This window comes from Helicoverpa zea, chromosome 19 (assembly GCF_022581195.2).
Source record: "Helicoverpa zea isolate HzStark_Cry1AcR chromosome 19, ilHelZeax1.1, whole genome shotgun sequence".
NCBI classification, from domain to species: Eukaryota; Metazoa; Arthropoda; class Insecta; order Lepidoptera; family Noctuidae; genus Helicoverpa; species Helicoverpa zea.
The window spans coordinates 7,783,701-7,805,733 of NC_061470.1; the positions used below are offsets into that span (position 1 = coordinate 7,783,701).

General features: G+C 37.7%; 2 protein-coding genes across 9 annotated transcripts in view; one reads left to right on the forward strand and one right to left on the reverse strand.

Annotated features, from left to right (window-relative positions):
* The window catches only part of LOC124639350 (calcium release-activated calcium channel protein 1-like), a 75,812-nt gene extending 55,037 nt beyond the window's left edge, over positions 1-20,775 (forward strand). For 4 of the 8 annotated variants that reach the window (XM_047176673.1, XM_047176676.1, XM_047176677.1 and 1 more), the window contains 6 exons: positions 10,758-10,861; positions 12,646-12,844; positions 13,498-13,645; positions 14,812-15,078; positions 15,419-15,520; positions 16,172-17,192. In XM_047176673.1, coding sequence (XP_047032629.1) covers positions 10,758-10,861; positions 12,646-12,844; positions 13,498-13,645; positions 14,812-15,078; positions 15,419-15,520; positions 16,172-16,317 — 966 coding nt within the window. In that variant the 3' untranslated portion in view covers positions 16,318-17,192. Of the gene's footprint in view, positions 1-10,757; positions 10,997-12,645; positions 12,845-13,497; positions 13,646-14,811; positions 15,079-15,418; positions 15,521-16,171; positions 17,212-20,208 lie in introns of those variants that run through there. The other 4 variants (XM_047176670.1, XM_047176672.1, XM_047176671.1 and 1 more) reach the window with 3 other exon arrangements.
* LOC124639349 (MFS-type transporter clz9-like) lies at positions 17,593-20,195 on the reverse strand. The gene is made up of 2 exons (XM_047176669.1): positions 19,934-20,195; positions 17,593-19,693 (listed from the first exon to the last, which is right to left on the reverse strand). Exon 2 carries the CDS (start codon positions 19,687-19,689, stop codon positions 17,848-17,850), a length of 1,842 nt encoding a protein of 613 aa, XP_047032625.1. The 5' UTR covers positions 19,690-19,693; positions 19,934-20,195; the 3' UTR covers positions 17,593-17,847.
* Positions 20,776-22,033: the final 1,258 nt, after the last annotated feature.

The window sequence follows — 22,033 nt, forward strand, 5'->3', positions numbered from 1 at the left end:
GCTAAAAAATGGGAAAGCCCCAGGAGTCGACCTCATCACAGCGGAAATGCTCAAAGCCGACATTACCACCGCAGCAAACGCACTGACTCCCCTTTTGCAGAACATCTGGTCAGCAGAAGAGTTACCTGATGACTGGAACAAAGGCCTTCTCATCACCGTACCCAAGAAAGGAGACCTCAGTGAATGTGGCAATTGGAGAGGCATCACTTTGCTCTCGACTCCTTCCAAGGTGCTCTGCCAGATCATCCTGGACAGGCTGTCGGGGGCCGTCGAGCCTCTTCTGCGTAAAGAGCTGGCTGGCTTCCGTCCCAACCGATCGTGCACGGACCAGATCAACACCTTGCGCATAATCCTCGAACAGGCATCAGAATGGCAGAGGGACATGTACTTGACCTTTGTGGACTTCGAAAAAGCCTTCGACACGCTGCGATGGAATTGCATCTGGGACCGGCTTCGTGAAATTGGAGTCCCCGAGAAGATCACGACCATAATTATGGCCATCTACGGGAAATATTCTTGTAGGGTAACTCACGACGGCCTCGTCTCGGAGGACATACCGGTTCATGCGGGTGTACGCCAGGGGTGTCTCCTTTCGCCTCTCCTCTTCCTTGTTGTCCTTGATGGCATCATGCACCATACCACCAAGAACAAGCGCCGCGGCATAGAGTGGGGACTATCCAACGTCTTAGAAGATTTGGACTATGCCGACGACCTATGTCTATTGAGCCACACGCGAACCGACATGCAAGCCAAACTGGACGACCTGCAACGAGAGGCCATGGAGACGGGATTAAAAATTAACACCCGGAAGACCCAGGAAATGAGGTGCGGAGTGACGTGCTCATTACCGTTGCTTATCGGCACAGAGGGAGTGGAGAGGGTCCACAAGTTCACCTACCTCGGGAGTGTTGTGTCGGAAACAGGAGGGACCGAGGAGGACATCACGTCGAGGATCGCCAAAGGGAGAGCAACCTTCGCACAGCTCCGTCCTGTGTGGCAATCACGGAAGTTGACCAGGAGAGTTAAGCTCAAAATATTCCGGTCCAATGTCAAAACCGTATTGCTGTACGGATGCGAAACATGGAAGGCCACAAAAGACATCTCGCGTAAGCTCCAGGTCTTCGTCAATCGCTGCCTTCGTCGTATTCTCGGTATATACTGGCCCGAGAAAATCTCCAACATAGAACTGTGGGAACGCTGCGGGGAGACACCGATCGACCAGCAGATCAAACGCCGCAAGTGGAACTGGATCGGCCACACGCTCCGAAGGGACCCCGATCACATCCCGAGGCAAGCCCTAGACTGGAATCCCCAAGGGAAGCGGAAACGTGGCCGCCCTAAACAATCCTGGCGGCGGACGATCATTGCAGAGGCGGCGGCTATAGGCAGAACGTGGAGCGAAATAAAGCGCGAAGCTCAAGACCGAACGCGATGGCGGAGCACTGTGGATGCCCTCTGCCCCATCTAGGGGACATAGGACTCTAAGTCAAGTAAGTCAGAATTAAGTTTATGGGTAACTCATAAACCTTCATATTTCCGCGTGACTACGGGGTTAATGTAAAATTATTACATCTTCTTCCGTATTTCTGTTGTATGTTTTTTCCCGGAAAATCTATGAGATACTTTATACGGTGTAATTGGTGTTAGGGACCTTCCAAAGTTCTCTGTGAAATACCCGTATCTACCTAATATTCGAATAAGAAGTTCATCCTAATTATCTCAATTTGTATGTCTGCCTTTTGTTGGTAGGTCAGGTCTACGCGATTAGTTGTATATCCTGAAACTTTACGGATGTGTCAAAAAATACAGCCAATATTACATAGGTATATTTGATATAAATTACATCATTCTTTTAATAATAAAAAAAAAACCTGTATAAGTAGATAAAAAGTGACTCTCGCGCAAACCGTTCAGTTTAGAACAATCATAGTTATGGTAATTTCGTGAGAGTCAAAATAGTTAATATTTTTTATTTTATAATATAACTAAAATAGTAGGCCAGTACCTTGTAAAAGCATTTTATAGTCATCATTCAGAAATCTGATTGAAAATAACTAATTATGTCTTAAAGGTCATTGGGCATATCTGACCCGCTTTGTAAAAAGTGGCGGACATGAATCAAAGATGTTTTAAATCGTGTAGAATGGTATGACGTTTCTTTGAATATAAATATTTTATTAAAATTCCATGGAGACGAATGTCCAGGATCGTTTGAAAAATATAAAAGACAAGCAGTTTCAGAGGATTGTACAGGTTGCAATGCTAGTTTTTATTGTTAAAGACTTTTCATAAAGAAGGAAGATGCCAATTCGGATGACAAGGATCTGATGAGGATCTGGAAACCCTGAGAAATCGAGGGCAACTCTTGAATATTGTAGCCACGCATCGAGTCAAAACCAGACATGTGAGTGTATTTTTGAGGGTACTAGTAAACAGTGAAGGTTTGGAGCTGATTTGATTATGGAGACTACAGAGAGTCGAGGGAACTTCTGAACGGTATGTTGCAACTACCACGTGTTTGGGCTTATTTTATTCGTATTGGCGAAGACTTTCCACATAGATAGGTTTGACTGCCATTGTGGGATCGATAGCAAAGATCAGATATAGTTACGGGAACTCCTTTACAATTTAAAACGTAACCTTGTGTTGGAGCTTATTTTATTTTAGGTGATGAGAATTCACTACTAATGGGATCTTTTATTTTTGAGGGATTAATCGTTTCAGGTTTTTTTTCGAAACTGCCTGACGACTTGTAACTGTCGAATTGTAACAACGACTGCTAGAGAGTAGGATTCGGGGCTGCTGGCTTTACGTTTCTAGAGCCTTGACAAAAGTGTAATTCTGTCCCTTTCTTTTTACAAGCTTTTATTTAGTTTCACCTGTCCCGTTGTCTGTAATCAAATCTTGCAACTTAAATTTGATCCACTTCCCGGTTTCCGATTGAGCTGAAATTTAGAATGCATGTATAAATCGGATGACAATGCAATGTTATTGTGACATAGAGCTGATCTGATGATGGAGCTGGAAGGTGGCCATAGGAACTCCGTAATTAAATGATGCAACCCTATCGAGTTTGAGCTCATTAGATTCGTCTTGACAAGTACTTTGATACTATATGGTAACCAGGGTCTGATGATGGAGCCGGAAGGTGGCCATAGGAACTCCGTAATTAAACGACGCAACCCCATCGAGTTTGGGCTCATTGGATTAGTCTTGACGAGTACTTTGATACTATATGGTAACCAGGGTCTGATGATGGAGCCGGAAGGTGGCCATAGGAACTTCGTAATTAAACGACGCAACCCCATCGAGTTTGGGCTCATTGGATTAGTCTTGACGAGTACTTTGATACTATATGGTAACCAGGGTCTGATGATGGAGCCGGAAGGTGGCCATAAGAACTCCGTAATTAAACGACGCAACCCCATCGAGTTTGGGCTCATTGGATTAGTCTTGACGAGTACTTTGATACTATATGGTAACCAGGGTCTGATGATGGAGCCGGAAGGTGGCCATAGGAACTTCGTAATTAAACGACGCAACCCCATCGAGTTTGGGCTCATTGGATTAGTCTTGACGAGTACTTTGATACTTTATGGTAACCAGGGTCTGATGTTGGAGCCGGAAGGTGGCCATAGGAACTCCGTAATTAAACGACGCAACCCCATCGAGTTTGGGCTCATTGTATTAGTCTTGACGAGTACATTGATACTATATATGGTAACCAGGACTCATCAGACTCTGATGTTGGAGCCGGAAGGTGGCCATAGGAACTCCGTAATTAAACGACGTAACCCCTTCGAGTTTGGTCTCGTTTGATTCGTCTTGACGAGTCTCTTGCTTTCGTCCCATATTAATTATACTATATGATTGATTGGATGGATGACCCAATGCCAAGGTGAGCACGTGCCGAGGGCTGAATTGTATGAGGGTGTATAAACATGTCTTGCCGCTAACGTTGCGCCTCAGGGTATATTTAAATTCTCTAGATGCTCTGTAACAATCACAATTTCACAGTTATCTACAGATCTAGGCAACATATGTGGCAGTTTTTCGGTAACCTCGAAAAGATCCTGAATTCACATAATACACCAAATCAGTTCAATTTCCTGCTAAATTTAATCACGGCACAGCTGAAAGAAGAATCCCGATTGTCTTGTCTTGGGCTTCAACTGTGCATAAAATGCAGGGAACTACTGTAGATCATGCTGTTATTTATCTAGGCTCCAAATTGTTCGCTGCTGGTCAAGCTTATGTAGTTTTAAGCCGAGTTAGGTCTTTAGCAGGTCTCCAAATCGAAGAACTTGACTGCTCCAAGTTGACGTCGAAGAAACCTTGTAATGTTGATGCATTAAAAGAAATGGATAGAATGAGAAACGTTACAAATAATTAACAAGTGATTAGATAATTTCAACATTATTGATATTTAAATCAGTACATATTACATATCATGTGAACGAACTACGGACTTCATAAAGGAATAACGCTGCTACGCGCTGCGAACTATGTACGTCGTAGTAATTCTCGAATTAAAAATAGAGGTACTAAAAAGTTATAAATAAAATTACAGAAAAAAAAACCTTTTTAAAAACAAGCTTTTATTTAAATGCCCTAAAAAGAAAAAAATAAACATTTTACACTAAAACTTTTACTGTTAACCTATAACGTCATTTCAAATTTAACACATTTGACACAATTTATATATATTATAAAAGCCTGTCGCGAGATCTAGGTATTCGTACCTGCTGCCTATTAAAATTATAAAACTAAGAAAATACGAATACTTAAGATCGAAGTAGGCGTGAGTAATACGAATACTTAAGATCTCGCGACAAGCTTTTATAATATATAAATTGTGTCAAATGTGTTAAATTTGAAATGACGTTATAGGTTAACAGTAAAAGTTTTAGTGTAAAATGTTTATTTTTTTCTTTTTAGGGCATTTAAATAAAAGCTTGTTTTTAAAAAGGTTTTTTTTTCTGTAATTTTGTTTTATAAAGTCGGCTTTATTTTATTTTGTAGCATTTTACAAACAAATCCAACTTCAAACATATAAAAAAGCAACAAGAAAACAAAAGCAAGAAAGAAATTAAAAAGATGTTAGCTGCATCGGTCTAGAAGTCCGTGTCTCGAGGATGCATCTATATTTATTTAACCACCGAGATCTAGACCGATACATATAAACAGTTTTCTTGTTGTTTTTAGAAGTTGCTTTTTTTGTAAAAAGTTTTTATTTTTAGCTTTTGTGAAAAGTTCTCGTCAATACGAATAATATAAACACGACGTAACTAAAACATACCGATGAGGAGTTCTCTCGACTTTCTCACGTCTCCATCATCAGGTAAGCTCTAAACCTTCACCGTCTTACCACAAAAACTTTTAAATGTCAGTTTATGCCTTGTCTAAAAATATGTCAAATTATGACGTTGACATATGGTTCATTTTGCAGCCAAAATTTTATTAGACAAGTGTAAAACAGGGTTTAAAGTTTTTGTAGTAAGGCCCTCACTGTTTGATAGTATCATCAGACATACATCTGAGAATCAAGTTTTAACCCTATGCATGCCTACAATTTCTGAGAGTTGCCTTCGATTTCTCAGGATTTCCATCATCAGATCCTGACCTGATGACAATGGAAATAAACGGCGAGTTTACTCTTTCACTACAAAGAAATGATTTCTCAAATCCGTCAAACTTGGTCGTTTAAATTCCCTATTGAAATGAGGAAAATATTTGATGTTTAAACCTGATTTTCTCTAGATTCCCATGGTTCACATTGATGCGACTAATACCATAGTAAATCAGAGCCTTATATATCATTATACTGTGCTATATTTCGTTCGTGTCCGCCGTGGGTATGGTTTCCATACTAAGGTGCCCAATGACCTTTGAATGATTTAGAATTTTTCACAGTTTAGAGGCAATAAGATTTAAGAAGTGTTAGATATGAATTTCAACTTTAATATCTCTACGCGTTCATGTGAAAAAGGGTAGGCAGTAAGTTTATAATTATTAAAAAAATATTTTATGTCATGTAAGCAAAAATAATATGGTAATATTTTATGTAACTTCAAAATTATCATTTTCGCAATTTTTCCTTTATCTGTACTATATAACGTTGCTTCTTGCCGAATTTCAAGATTCTGAGTTCACGGGAAGTACCTTGTAGGTTTTGATTCCCTAGCGTGTGACGGAAATTCGTCTAAGGTGTCGGTATAAACTGCTGTATCTTTTGACCGCGTTAAGTTAGAAGTTTGATTTTTTCACTGCTTAAAGGGACAATAGACTTAGGTATTTGGTATAAATTTCAATTTGATACCTTTATTCGTTCGTGAGAAATAAGGTAGTAAGTTTCATTTTTTATTAAAATATGTTTATTACATTATATAACTAAAAAAATGTGATTTTCGCAATTTTTTCTATATTTGCATTATATGACAATGCTTCATGCCAAATTTCAAGATTCTGAGTTTACGGGAAGTATCCTGTAGGTTTTGATTCCTTTGCGAGTGTCGAAAATTTGTTGAAAATATCGACATAATCGGCTGTATCTTCTGATTGGCGTAGCTTAGAAGTTAGATATTTTCACAGCTTAAAGGGACCTGAGTATTTCATGTGAATTTCAGCTTGATACGTCCACGCGTTCTTGAGATAAAGGGTCTTGACAGTCAGACAGACAGACAGACGGACAACAAAGTGATCCTATAAGGGTTCCGTTTTTTCCTTTTGAGGTACGGAACCCTAAAAAAACAAACTTCATTCCAAACAATTAAGTATTTCGTCCGATTTGGTAAACTTTTTCAAACAAAACAAAAACCTCTTTTTATAACATGTTTTGAGCAAAGTCTAACAATAAACTTGGACTTTGACAGACGTAGATGATGATTAAAATTATGAACTTTGAACATTTTAATTAAACGATTTCAAAAAACCCATGACGGAAGGCAAAGTCAACTTTGGCAAACAAAGATCAACTTCCAACACTATTCATAGCGAACTGAATGGGCTCATATAATGGATGGCAGAAAACCCATAAGTGTTTATTACACCTGTACCATACTGTTTTTGTGAACTATGAACTCTTTGGTCGACGTTAAAAATAATCAAAACTAGTAAATGTTATGTTTTAATCCGGTTTAAAAATAGACACTTGACAGTGGGTTTTTTATAGTATCTATTTCAATAGCCAGTAAATATTTTTATATTTAGATCACTTCGATTAATTTTGACCTTTGGAACAAACCGGTTCAAATAAAATATGAAACTTAGGTACCTACATACGCGAAGTCTTCCAATTTCAAAATATCAACACCGAGTGATCGGAAACGATAGAATGCCCAATAGGTGGCATATATCATACCAAATTAAAACATCTATGGTTCATCCGTAAGGGAGTCCCTTCTCATGCGGATGAAACTGCAGGAATCACAAAATCGAATCAAATAATATATGTAAGTATCTTTCAAATCTTTTTCTCTCTGAAGTTAGCCAAAGACTAGAGAGACTAGAGAAGTAAGATAACTGAAAACAGTTCCTATCTACAACGCCTATAAACTGCAGTGCAATCTTGCGCAGTATTCAGCGTGTTGTAACAATAATTACTGGCATCGCCATTTGCCGCCATTGCGGGCCGGCGCGGGCGCACACATGCTAATTGTTAGCTCGTATGACACGACACGACATACGGTTTCGATTGTGCATCACGAATGTGGTTAACAGTCTGATATAAATTGCAAATGTGGTGCAATCATTACCTAGCTAAGGAGGGGAATATGTTTTATAAAATTAGAGGGAAGAAATTTTGATAGACGAGGGAAATATAAGAAAAGAACAGTCGCCTAGGGAGATGCGCGTAGTTTATTTTGGGAGTTATGGACACTTGGGTCACTATTCGGATGCCCCAGAAGAAATAGAGTTTGGAACATGTAAACCTTTTTTATATCACTCCCCAGGCATGATGACTTTTGACCAGACCTAAGTCTGGCTGTTCTTGTATAAATCGATAGAGTTGAAAGTTGAACTTGACCGACGCTGAATGTCCGAGCAATGTAACAGTTCTCGATATCTCATTAGCTAATCATAGCACGGCCAATGCCTTTCGAACTTTAGCCTTTAGCTTTACGGCATACTAAAACATAGGTAGATACATATTCGCATGTAATTAAAAGAAAGAGATACTTGCTGTAACCGATTCTTTAAAGACAGATTATGCACTGAGGGGCTGAGTTCCTGCTTTTGATAAATGAAATTATCAAAGCCTAACTTCGGAGGTATCTTCTGGAGCCCAAAAACTAGAGAGCTTTGGACAAGGAAATGAGGAATTTGCTTGCAGGGCCAGATAGCCTTTTTCTTTTGGTACCCATAACTTAAGTGAGACTACGGTGAATTGGTGATAAACAAATGATGTAAGTTAGAGGTTAGCAACACATTTGTTGAACATTTTCCCGTGCACAATACGGAAATATCCAAAACGGTCGTAAAGGATAAATATTAATATTAGTTTATGTCCCACATTTATTGTAGAGCTATCATATGCGGAAGCACGCGCCAGGAAAAGCACCTATCCACAGTAGCACGAACGATCAAACGACCGTTTAGATACGATTATGGTATCGCCATCTAAGAATATAGAAATTGTACAACAGCGTTTCTTGACTTGAAAGCTACTCGTATTATTCGAAGGAGATAATTTCACCGATAAAGCTTGGTATTGATAAGTTTCTTCGAGAATATAGATCTATTACCTACTGTAGTACATTTGATACACCACGTAGCAGCGGCCTTAGCTTGCTATGGCTCTAAATGAATTTTGGATACCATGCATTCTTTCGTTATTGTACGTAGACATTCAAAGGGTAGGTAAACCAGCCAAGCGGTCATCGCTTATGTAAGTTCTATATTGTACTACAGTGCATGAAACATTGGATACCGGTGGTAATTTCACATGGGACTTGATAGGACCAAAGAACTAACAAGCCATGTGTAACATGCCATATCGTAGATCAACTGAACCCATAGCATAGTGCACTATAATTGTCCCCGTGGCACCACCATAATGTGCAACGTTCGTGTAGCCTCGGCGTTATCAGATGAAGAAATAATAATTATTATTTAATTTCATACCGGCTCGTGCATTATGGAGGAATGTAGGTATGAGTCGGCCATCTGTGTCAGTCGTGAGCTGAAATTACTGACTTGAAGACATCAGTACCTAAGGTTCTTATGCTGCCTAGGCCATACGTCGTAATATTTTTTCATCAAAACATTTACACAAAGTCTGAAAGAGTAAAATAAATATGAAAAATGTTTATTTAGGTACTATACTTAATGTAAATAGGAAACAACACAAGAACGGCTCGTTTAATTCAAATATTTACATAACTATAAATAATGTCGGGACACTTTTCACACACGGTCGGCTAGCCCCATGGTAAGTTATTAATTAACTTGTGTTATGGGTGCTAACACAACTGATAAACTACATATAGCTACATATATACTTATTTATGAATACAAATTATAACACCCAGACCACGGCCAACAAGCATGCTCATCACACAAATGTCGACCGAACCGGGAATCGAACCCGGGACCTCAGGTTCGGCAGTCCGGCATGATGACCATTGCGCCGTCGAGGTCGTTCTAAGGCCGCCGCCGTCGAACTAAGATAATACTAGATGAAGAGTTTGTTGGTACGTGATACGGAGAAAATAGATAGCAAAATATAACAACTACTTTGTTGTGTTTCCTTGTGAGCCTGCCGTTGGGTAAACTTAAGTTCAATGTTCATCTCGTAGGTAGGTACTGGGACAGGCTTTAGAAACAACCATGCCTAATGATTTTATCGCAGTTTTGAGGGTTTTCCGCCTTGCGTTCCAAGTTACGATGCCTGATTAATGGTCAGAAGCTAGTAGTCTATGGCCCCACCCACAGTCATAAATACTTCTCCAAAATCTTTATCCTTTTCATTCAGTTAAAATATTTAAGAGTTTCTAAGGGTGTTTAATTTTGAAGCGTTTGCTTACTACTATTACTTACTATTATACTTCCCAAAATAAAAAATAGTTTTCGTAGCAGCTAAAAGTCGACTTTATACCCTAAACTAAGATCAATATAAACCGAGTCATAGTCTACTCGAACATCGGACGCCCCGTCCAAAGTCAATGTCAGTCAATAATCACCAGCTAAGCCAGTATAATCAGTGAAATTACTGTTTTCTACTGCCAGTTCCCACAGCCGAGTCACGGCTCGTTGATGCCACCACGTTGAACGTCAAACTTGTCATGACATCACTTAATGAACAAAGCAGAACTTTTATCATACAATTTTTATTGGACAGAAGATGTTATTAGAATATTTTTTTGGATATTTACTGTGTTCGGTCGGTCGGTCTGAAGTCCTGTATGAAGTATTTTTGTTTCACATGTATGGAATCCTTAATGAGATGGTTAATAGGTAGTACCTTTAACTTCTTAATTAAATCATTATTCGTTTATGCTTTGACTCTAAATTGTGAATATCATAAAACTTTTACGTTTTAGTACCTTCCCAGTGCTTTGCGTCTCGTCTCATTTCTAAAGACCCAGAAGTAAGACAACAAATAAGTACCTCACATTTGTTTCTCAACAGATGAACGCATTATTTCAATTTAACTTTTGGGTCACTAAATAGGATGTTAATTTATTCTTCCCTTCGTCTAAGAGCCGCCTAATGACTGTCATCCGAAACGAGATGTACATTCGACTAACAATTTCCAGATATCGGAAGCTAGCTTCGTGACGAGCGTCGAGGAAGCGGCTCGAGTCGACCAATGCACGCAGACGCCTCCTTGCGGCAAGGCGCGCCCACGCACCTTGCAAAGGTACCACACTACCGACCACATCTTCGAGCGCTCACACAGAACCCATCGACTCAAGCACGACTCGCGCCCAAAGAGTCTAGGGCTCACTGACTCCTATCCGTTCATTGCGAAGCCGCCAAGCTATGATTACCCAAAGTAAGGATCAGATAGTTTAAGCTTTTGTGACTAACTTTATGGAGGTAGACGTCGTCTGTGTATTGTGTGATGTCCGTTTATTTGTTTGTAAGTAGTATTAGTGTTGTAGTCAGTGTTATCGTAAACTTAACGACCAACTTGAATCATACTCAGAAAATACCCGTAAGTTACTAAGATCAAACGTCGTGTCTCAGCCAATAGTGATAGAAGCATTTGCGAAGTTAGCTAGGTATATAAAAATACAAGCTGTTGATTTGCATCCGTGCCATATTAAAGGACGTAATTATGCTAATGATTCTCGACCCAAATCAACAAAAAAATTGGTACGTAATTTTCTTTTTTAATTTTTTTTCGGAATTCCGTCAATGTCATCTAGCCGTATTTAAACTTGGTGCGTGTGTTACTGGCCTTAAAATCGTGCAGCGCCCTCACACAAACGCAAACACAAAGCATTCGCAACGATTATTCATAAATTCCATTCATAAAATTGGATTACTCCTGAAATACTACGACATTACAATGACAAAAAAAGCAGTGCATATTGGCTATTTCCCGTCTACTGTAATTCCAATCGATTATTTACGTATTTTATGTCCTCCTCCTGAAGTATGGCACAAATGCAAATCAACACCTTGTATAAGTAGTAGGTAACCAATTATTGAGATACCTAACTATGATTAAGTCTAAAAATATATAAAATACGCTTTTTTCTATACTTACAATCAATTTGTAGTAGCAACATTAGCAAATCTATTTCCGTTCGAAAAACAAACTTCAACTGTCAACTTTTTTATAAAAACTAAACAAGACGGTAGTTAGTAAAATCTACAACTTAACGTTTATTGTGAGCAAAAAGTTCTGCAAAAAACAGTGTGAATCTTCTTTAGCAAAATATAATTTTTGAAACATTATTACAGCGATTACTTCTAGTGACGTCTGTAAGATAATCTATATAATTTCAGTCGCGTTATCAAGTAAAAAAACTGAAGTAAAATATGTATGTGTAGTTGAAAAGTTATTTTGTTCGTTGCTTGGGACAACTTTTCGGGTAAATTATTGTATTTAGCAATGTAGTTTTCAAACAAAATATACAAGTTCTCATAATATTTGTATTTGTAATAATCAATTGTAGACTTAATAACTAATATACAAGAGGTAGGAATGACCAAATGTGTGAATTAAGCGTTCACACGAACCAAATTACTATGATTTTTTGATGCTCAACTGTTTTTACTGTCAAACAATTTACAAGGAGCCTTAGTACAAAGATTGGAACATCATAGGTACACAAGCTAGGTGTCCAGATGCTTTCAAGTGCCTTTGCTAGCATGTTGCACAGCTAAGCTCAACACAGCAATCAAGCAACAGTCACAAACCGTTACATTACACTGCAAAAAAACTACAGCAAACACTAAATTACTAACCATTTGTTGAATAACATAACGGTCGTCTTAGAGTGAAAATCGACATATATGGACATGCATTTTTGCTCAAAATTTTATGTTGTGACGTTAACAGATCTTACATTTTCCTATTGAAAAGCTACCTACGTCTTTCATATTAGGAGATTTTCACTCTAAAACGTCGATAAATGTACATATTATGTTCTGTTAAATTACCCATTTCTTATTAACCCAATCTGTTTCCAGATTCAAGGTCAGCGTGACTGACAGCCCAACGATCTCGGTGACCCCACCCCATAGCTTAGAATACGTGTGCACTAAAGGAGGGACCAGCCCCAACGGTAGTGTGACCCCTAACGGCATGGTGTCCAACAAGTCAGCTGCTACGGTGTTGCTGAGTCCAGGGTATCTGCAGGGGCACTGTCAATGTAACCAGTCTATTAAAGTAAGTTGTAGAATATAATAGAATAGAATCATTTATTTGCCATAAATATGTGTATTCATATATACGCAAGCAGGTGCATGTATGTAAGATGAAGATACAATTAAATATGTGCTTAAAAACATGCTTGCTATTGGAGCAACTCGTTTTTGGATATTGTAGGGCGCTTCTTAGTGTGGATTTTAATAACTTCTGTCTATATGTAATCTGTGGATATACTTGCTATTGCTAGAGATAGAATTAAGAATCGAGAACCGCAATATATCACTTCAGTAAGTAAATCCGCAGATAGGTTATGGAAACCCGCCGTTTGAGACTAAGGGCACAGATTACTTAGACATCAAAGACGCTTAATATCGTCAAATAATATCGAAAAACTGCACGTGTTTATCGGAGTAGAACTGATGCGTTAATTTATTATGATTTCACACTGTGAATTAACATGATTCTAATTAATTCACACGTGCATGCTAGCTAGGAGTAGCACCAACTATTTTATAAAAGACTCCATTGTGATAGCATTGATTTAGGAACTCATTACTATCAAGTTGGTCTAGAAGGTAGCCATTATTTCGGTGTTTATGTCTCACGTGACTGCAATGCAGAGACCTTATCATCTGGGGATTGAGTGTTAATTTCCTTTAACCCATTTGCAGAGTGTAAGCGAGGTAGCGCTAACGATGCCGGTGTCTCCGGCATGGAACGAGGAGTTGCCGCAGGGCTCCGAGGGGCTCTCGTGGCGGAGACTGCACATGTCGCGCGCCAAACTCAAAGCCACTGCCACCACCTCGGAACTGCTGTCAGGTAAGAAGAATTACCATCATCATCCTCCTGCCCTGATCTCAATTTTTATTTCGTGTCCATCTCCGGACATCTTTGATCCGAGAAGCCTGCGATATAAGAAATTGAACTAGAACTTACACGTAAAAAAAATCTGTAAAAAAACTGTGTCTGTACATTGAATATATTAAAAAAATAATTGAGTGGGGTTTAGAAACAGTAATGGAGCACAAATCCAAAACAAAAAATTATGTCTGTTTGTCTGTATGTCTGTTTGTTTGTACACGCTAATCTTCCGAACTACTGAACGGATTTCAATGATTTTTTCTTTGTTGTATCAGTATTAAGCCTGGTCAACATATAGGCTATAATTTATCTTCGAAACTTGAAGACCTGATGCAGAACTCCAACAGACCAACAAAACTATAAGAGATACAAAAATTGGGCCATGGAAAAAATTGTTTCATATGATGAGCATTTTCAGCTGAGATTATAAATTTTAAGATCTAGAACACCTGATGTGGAACCCCAAGAGCCCAGCTTCCCTGTACCATGTACAGGTATGACGTTTTAGCAAAAGTTGATCAATTTGATAAGCACTTTCTATTGACTTATAGAAATTGAAGATCTAAAACACCTGATGTGGAACTCCAGGAGCCTAGCTAGACTATAACATATGAAGATATGACGTTTTAGCAAAAGTGGTTCAATCTGATAAGCGCTCTCTATTGACGTATAAACATCGAAGATCTGGAACACCTGATGTGGAACTTCAAGAGCAATACTACACTTAAAATGTATAGAAATGAATGTTATGAAATAGGTATGGTGATTCACCATACCTATTTCATAACATTCATTTTTTTGATTCACCATTGGTGAATCAAAAATATAATATCAAATATAATATCAATCAAATAAAATACCTATATTTTATTTGATTCATAGGGATAAATAATGACAGTCTCCTGAACGAATTAGTTCCACCTTACCTAACACAAGGCTGTCGTCAAACTTACGAAACTAAACTTCAATTTGGGAGTCACACTTCTCAGCGTAAAGGTGCTAAGCTCCCTATCCATATCTGTGGTAGACCCACAAAAGATCGCACTTTCACATATTTAGTTAACCTATGTTTTCCAATCCTCTTTGTCAATTTTATGATTATAAGAATAATTTATCAATTCCAGGTTTCGCGATGGTGGCCATGGTAGAACTTCAAATCAACGAGCCGACGAACGTTCCAGAATGGTTGTTCGTAATGTTCGCAGTTTGCACGACTGTCCTCGTGGCTGTACATATCTTCGCGCTTATGATCTCTACCTACTTGCTGCCGAACATTGACGCGGTCAGTAAGATGGAGACGCCGAGAGCACCCGCGAGAGCGCTGCGGGACTCGCCACATGAACGCATGAGGGGGTTCATTGAACTGGCTTGGGCATTTAGTACTGTTTTAGGTGAGTTCTGAATATCATATGGTTACTTTTCCAGTGTGTCAAGAATCTGTCTCTTTAATCTTCAAACCGATGGAGACATGATTGTACCTGACTAAATATAGAGAACTTTGGTTTATTCTAGGAGATTAACAGAGAGGTATCGATAAGATGTATCATTATTACCATAGATGACGCTGATATTCAATGAATAAATAATCAACAGATAAAGCCTGCAACACATATTCAGACTACCTAAAACAAGATGTTGCAATCTACCATCATTTAAGTGTTTTCGAAAAGTCTCCGATAGCCTCGTGCATAACTTATTGAAATACTCAATTGACTTTTCTGCCCGTTCCAGGTCTATTCTTATTCCTTGTGGAGATAGCAATCCTCTGCTGGGTGAAGTTTTGGGACTATTCGTTCGCAGCAGCCACGGCCGCCACTGTCATCGTAATACCAGGTACAGCTATACCACTTGTCTGTCTGTGAGTGCTCTTCCTTCTTGTCTTGTCTGTCTGTTGGTCTGTGTGTCAGGTATGTGTTAAACACCATTTATCATCTTGTGAGTTAACTTTAAGCTTTATGGTGAACGCACATCTATCGGATTCAAGGGAGGCCTCCGTTTGGCTTGGCTATAGATGTGCGTTCACCATAATGAAACCTTTTACTTCAACTTTACGTCTGTGTGTTTAGTTTTAAGCTTCTGAACTAACTTTTAACATGTTCATATTTACTGTCCCACAGAATTTAACATACTCAAATCTGTCGGCAGTTTTCAAAGTAGCAACTAACAAACATTAATATTGTACTGAACTAAACAATTTAGAGGATGCCCATGCAGATACCAATGTATCTTCCTTATGAATACCTACGTCAAGGCTTTGTGCTAAAATTGTTTTAATTGGCTTTTGCAAGTCCAGAAAGACAAACTTTTTTATCTTGTTTTATTCTCCATATTTAAGTTCAATCAACGATATCTTTTCAGAAACTTTTTATTTTCGCCATTTTATAATGCCATAGTTATACTTATTCTTTTTTATAATTATCTTAACCAAACCAATAAACCCGACCTCTCTTAACCACCTACTGACCAAAAGTTTTTCTTTTACAGTATTAATCGTCTTCGTGGCGTTCGCGATTCACTTCTATCATTCTTTGGTGGTACAGAAGTGCGAGACTTCGGACCAAGACATAGAACAGCTGGAAAGCATGAAAAGAGACCTCGACACAGCAACTGTCAAAGTAAATATGTTTTAACGTAACAAAGTTTTGGCAGCAAATAAAAAGACATTTTAATTTTAATGCTGGCAATTTTGTCTGGGGAAAGCCCAGACCTCAACGGTGATATTTTGCCCTATTTTGTTTGTAGAGTATTGAAGTTATCACCAATCGGCTATTCCCATGACGTAACGGATTTGTAATGTAGGTTATGGCGCGAAAATCGGCAGCCATATTGTTTGTTGGTGCCTAACGTTGACGACAAGCCAGTATGTAATTTTTAATTGTTTTAGGTACGGTTCTTTTGTAATAATTGTTCCCTGTGATAATTGTCCTTGAATCTTTGATATTATTTCTATGTTAGTGTGGCCGAGACGTGCGTGGCGAGCGGAGATATCGAATAAATGTAACAACGATCTGTAATCGAATTAGATACCGATTTTTTTGACTAGGTTTTCACGAAAAATCTCCTGACTCCAATATATTGATGTTTTATAAATGTAATATTATTTTCTCAAGTTATATGTCGAAGAGCGGTCAATGTATTAGTTTGTGGTAATCGAATCTTTGAAAATGATCTATGGAGGAATCTCAAAAAAAAATGGTTGGATAGTTGACGCTAGACGGCACTGAAATAGACTGACGGATAAATTGAATTAAAAAGAAAACAAACTGAATTAAAAGTGCGATAATCCGCTAATGAATCCCCACTTTATTTTATTCTCTAGCGTCAACTATATGGATTCATACTTTAACTTATCTATCTTTGTCTATACCTACATAAGGCTCTGGCTCTGTTTGAGTCCACATTAGCACGTTTGTCGCTCTTCCCACGCAAATTACAAAATTCCAAGTGCTAATTACTGATGAAGGTTTGTGGACACAAACATGAACTTTTAGTATTCTATGATAAACATTCGACCACAAAGAACATACCGTAAAATGAGGTTACTTTGCTCCGGTTTTTGCTCCAAAATTTAATATGTGTTACTCACGCAAAATACCTCTTTGATACGGCTTTTCAGAAAATTTTACATGACTCATTGATCCTTCTGGATCCAATATTTAAAATGACAAACATAATTATTTAATTTATTTATTTTATTTTTTTTTATTTAAAAGTGGAGCAATGTTACCCACCCTTTCGGAAACATTGCTCCTACATTTAACTTGTACTAAAACAGGCACATTTAAGAAACAGGGACAAAGTTAACAGCCTCAGCTGTTAAATTGCTCCAAAAATAAATAGCGATGCATCAACTTTTGAGTCTTTCTCGTCATACTGATGTAGTTTGAATGAAATAAAACTCAAAATAAACAACATAAGGAACATTTTTTATTTGTACTTTCAGATAAATCAGTCTTAGAATCATTTTCTCTTAAGTCTAATAAACTATCAAAACCACCAAAGGCTACATAAATCTCTAGAAACATGTAAACTTTTAGAAATAACATAAAAATAAGAATTTCTAACGCTAGACATTAGAAACGTGAAAAAAAAGAACTAAAAATACCTTCTAAAAAAACTTATGAGGATGAACAATCATATTTTTAATAATTATTGAGATCTTAGGTCCCCCAAATTTGATCGAGATCAGGAACAGTATAAAATTCACGTCGACCAATTTTCTTCGGTGCAGATATACATCCAAGAACTTCATTCCAAGTGTATTGGATCTCATCCTTTGGTTTTGGCCATTTCCAATATTTGAGAGACCTTTTCATTGAGGATATGTACGGTCCTTTATCATTGATTTTCGTGATGATGCCTGGGAAGACTTCCCCTTCGTATGTGAAAGCTACATATTCTCCTTCGGCCTTTATGAGTGGTTTAAATTTTTTTGTTTTAGAACTTTCCCTGGCATTGTCTACGGTTGTCTCTTCTTCTGACATTGTCTCCAGCATATCATTCATTGTTTCATCGTTTGAAGAGTCATGAAGAGATATTTCACTCTCGGCATATGTACTGTCGCTATGAATTCTTGTACGACGAGGTTCTGAAGTCGAGGCCTGGGCTTCCATTTCAAGACATGGCTCCTCGTTTTCTTTGTCCGCCAGTGAACTGTCTATCAGCTCCGTGACACTTCTTCCCGGAACTATGTTGAGTTTCGTTCGTCGTCTTTTCGGGTTAACGCCTCCAGTCCATTCCACTCTCTTGGCTTGAAGTGTTTCCAAAAAAGAATTTTCTGCCGCAGTCTTATCAACAGGTTTAGGCAATCTCTCTAATAAGGCATTTGCATTGGTCGGATAAATCCCACATTTCCTGAAACCGGATTTTAAGTTTTCTTTTCTATTTTCTTCTAAATCCGCAAGAAGTTTTTTAAGTAAGACTGGAAAACTGCTCTTTTGAACAGTTTTTTCCCGTATGCCTTGTTCGCACTGCTTCCATGTCGTTAGAATTTTCCGCCATGCAACTTTCATTGGATGAAAGAAGGCGACATCGAGTGGTTGCGTCAAGTGGGTGCTGTTCGGAGGAAGACACACGAACCGTATGTTATTTTCTTTGCAAGCTTTAAGAACATCTACCGAAATATGTGACGATAGATTGTCGCCTATGAGGACTTTAGGGCCTTCCTGTTTTTTGAGCTTTGGCAGTACAAGTGCGAAAAACCAGTCATTGAATATGTTCATGTCGAACCATCCGGAAGGACTACAATTGTAGCGAGTATTTTTCGGCCCATTTTCTGTCCAAGTATTCCATAGCTGCTTAGATTTATAGACGACGTATGGCGGAAGTAATTCTCCTTCAGCACTTCCAGCAAACATGATCGATGTAGAACTTTTGGATGTATCTCTTATAATTTCGGGGTATTTGGTGCCTCTTCTCGTCAAAATCTTTTTTTGCCCAGGGTCATCACATAAATTCGTCTCATCGTAATTCCAAATATTTTCTGGTGGAACATCTTTTAACACCTCTGCTAAATTTTGAATATAATCTGAAAGAGTTTCCCGATCAGTGCCAGCTCTACTGCGCTTTATATTAGCAGCGAGGCGCTGTGACAATTCAGCATTTCTTTTCAAAAAACTCGACACCCATTCCAAGCCTGGGCAGTTGTTTTTAAACTTGGGAACTCTTCTCCCAATCTTGTCCAGATAAGATTGTATTACAATACGCAAATCGAAACTTGTAAGAGGAAAACCATGCTCGCTCAATTTTTGTATGCACGATACGAAAATTTTTTCTTCTTCCTCCGTGAATGTTGTAGGTGCTCCAGGCGGCCTTGGTGTTTCGTTGCGTCGTAAGAGCCTAATTTGGTTTATAATAGTCCTTCGTGGAATCCTATATATTTCACTAGCCTTCCTTTGCGTTAATTCTTTATTTTCTATTGCTGCTAGACAATCTCGAAGAGCCTCTTGTGAATAATTTTTATAATTTCTTTTAGGCATTTTCCTTACATAATTCCGAGGCATTTTCCTATAAAAAAAAAAAAACTATTTGAATTTAGTATGAGCTATGTGACAGTTACTATTAGCAAGTATTCAAACGCAATTTCAATTGTAACTTTGCTCCAGGAGCAAAATATCCCCAAACATGGCGCAAAGTAGGCACAAGAAAGTAAAAGAGGTTAGAAATCCAAATTAATGCACATATTTTCTAAATATTAGTTGAAATTGTTAGCTAATTACATACCTACTTACATTAAACTCTCCTTACCTCAAATATCTGAGTATATTCGTCGATGAAGGTGGATTTTGCAGACTATTTTTTTTTTTAAGAATCGCTCGTCTGTTGTTAATGGCTGCTAACGAAGAAAAGAAATGTCAAAAACCGGAAGTGCTTATTCAGTGTTGCCAATCTTATAAAACATATATCGGACGCGTTCAAAAATTTTTAAACATCTCCGTATATTAAGAGATTTAATCGAAATAATCTTTTTTTAAATTTGGAGCATATTTACCTTCATGGAGCAAAGTAGCCTCATTTTACGGTACCTAAATTAAGAAAAGAATGAAGTTTCGCAAAAAGATTGTCTATTATTACCCAATTGAATTCCTAAAACGAACGTGTAAATATAACGATGTCTAATAAGTAAAATAAACGCTAAGTTAAGGTATTGCTATTTATAAAAGTTCTTGGGAGTATTAAAATATCAAAAGTACAATGTGAAAAAGTAAATTTTTACCTTATGTCCGTTACATAAGGTCCAAAATTGTGTACTTTTGTTTGTTTTATGTAATTATCTTATGGTGCTGACTTTGTAACTGATATTCAGATTATTTGTCAATTAAGATCTTATTTGTCTAGTTATTTCAGTAATATAATGTTGGAATATTAAAAAGATAGGTTTCTTTCATATTTCCACCAAAGAGTCTTCCAGATTTTGATGTAATGTACAATTAAAAGAAGTAATTAATGTGTTAAACTCATGTAGGACCAACTATGTAAAGTGAATGTATGTACTCCAAACTGTTGAACCAGTATTTAAAATAAAGTATATGATGAGAATTATTTATAAGAATATTTTAAGAAAAAAATAAATGAAATAATTATGTTGTTATGCTTGTTTTCTTTGAACTGCGTCCTCTGGATATCATTTTACCAGCCTTCAAAAATAAGTATTCCAGAAGTAGCTTGAATAAACGTGAGTCCTGAAAATATGGTCTCATCATCTCATAGACATAATATTAGTAAACAGGACTGCGCACCTAAACCCAAAAAACGAGCCGAGTGAAACAGTTAGTACGGAGGCTGTCTGTCCCTTTCTAATAGGGTGACTATGAGATTAAGCTATGTGAGACAAATCCGAATTTGCTAAGATTATTAAACGCAGATTGGTATTGAAGTTTGAAGTTACGTAGTTTGTGTGTGTTAAGATACTTATAAAGGCTTTTAATAATTAGCGGGAATTAGCAGCAGTCTATAGACTGCTGAGCCATTTACGCCTTTCTTCATTTTTTGGGAAGCTATAACAATAGTACAACAGTTTTAAAATCCATCACCCATATTTTCACTCATTACAAAAATTCATGGGCACCCTAGTTGTTTGGTTTACGAAAATGTTATTATTAGCTAACCTGTGGAACGATATATTGCAACCACCATAGGATTCACTTTTACAAGTATAAACGCAACACTTTTTCACCATTTAAATAGTTTAAATTGATTTAATACAAAAAATATAAACAACATTTTAAATGCTGATTACGCGCCAACAATGTTCAGGGTTACCGCTGAAAAAAAAAAAATATGTTGTTTATGTTTTAAGAATAATAATTTATTCGTATAATAAATTAATGCGATTTTTATTAATTTGTTGACTTACAATTGTTAAAATAAGATAAAAATATATGTGATTCAATTGTTTTTTTGGGAAGACAAAACTGTTGATCACAACATTTTTTTATGCTGGCAAGGTGTTAGAAAGAGACAAACGGCCTCCGTTCTAACTATCCCTCTTGGCTCGGATTTGCCTCTGTGTATTATGCAACAAATTTAGTATCTACCTTATTGCGTTGGAATAGAGTTCATTTTTAACCCCCGACGCAAAAACGACGGGGTGTTATAAGTTTGACGTGTCTGTGTGTGTGTGTGTGTGTGTGTGTATGTGGCATCGTAGCTCCCAAACGGATGATCCGATTGAAATGCGTTTTTTTTTGTTTGAAAGGAATGTCATTCGGGAGTGTTCTTAGCTATGTTTGGTGGAAATCGGTTCAGGTCTTCAAGGTCATCAGCTCGTTTGTTAGGTGTGATAGGAATGTTACACGCTCAGTTTACTTGCAAGCATATGTGGGATCTGATATTTGAAATACTAAT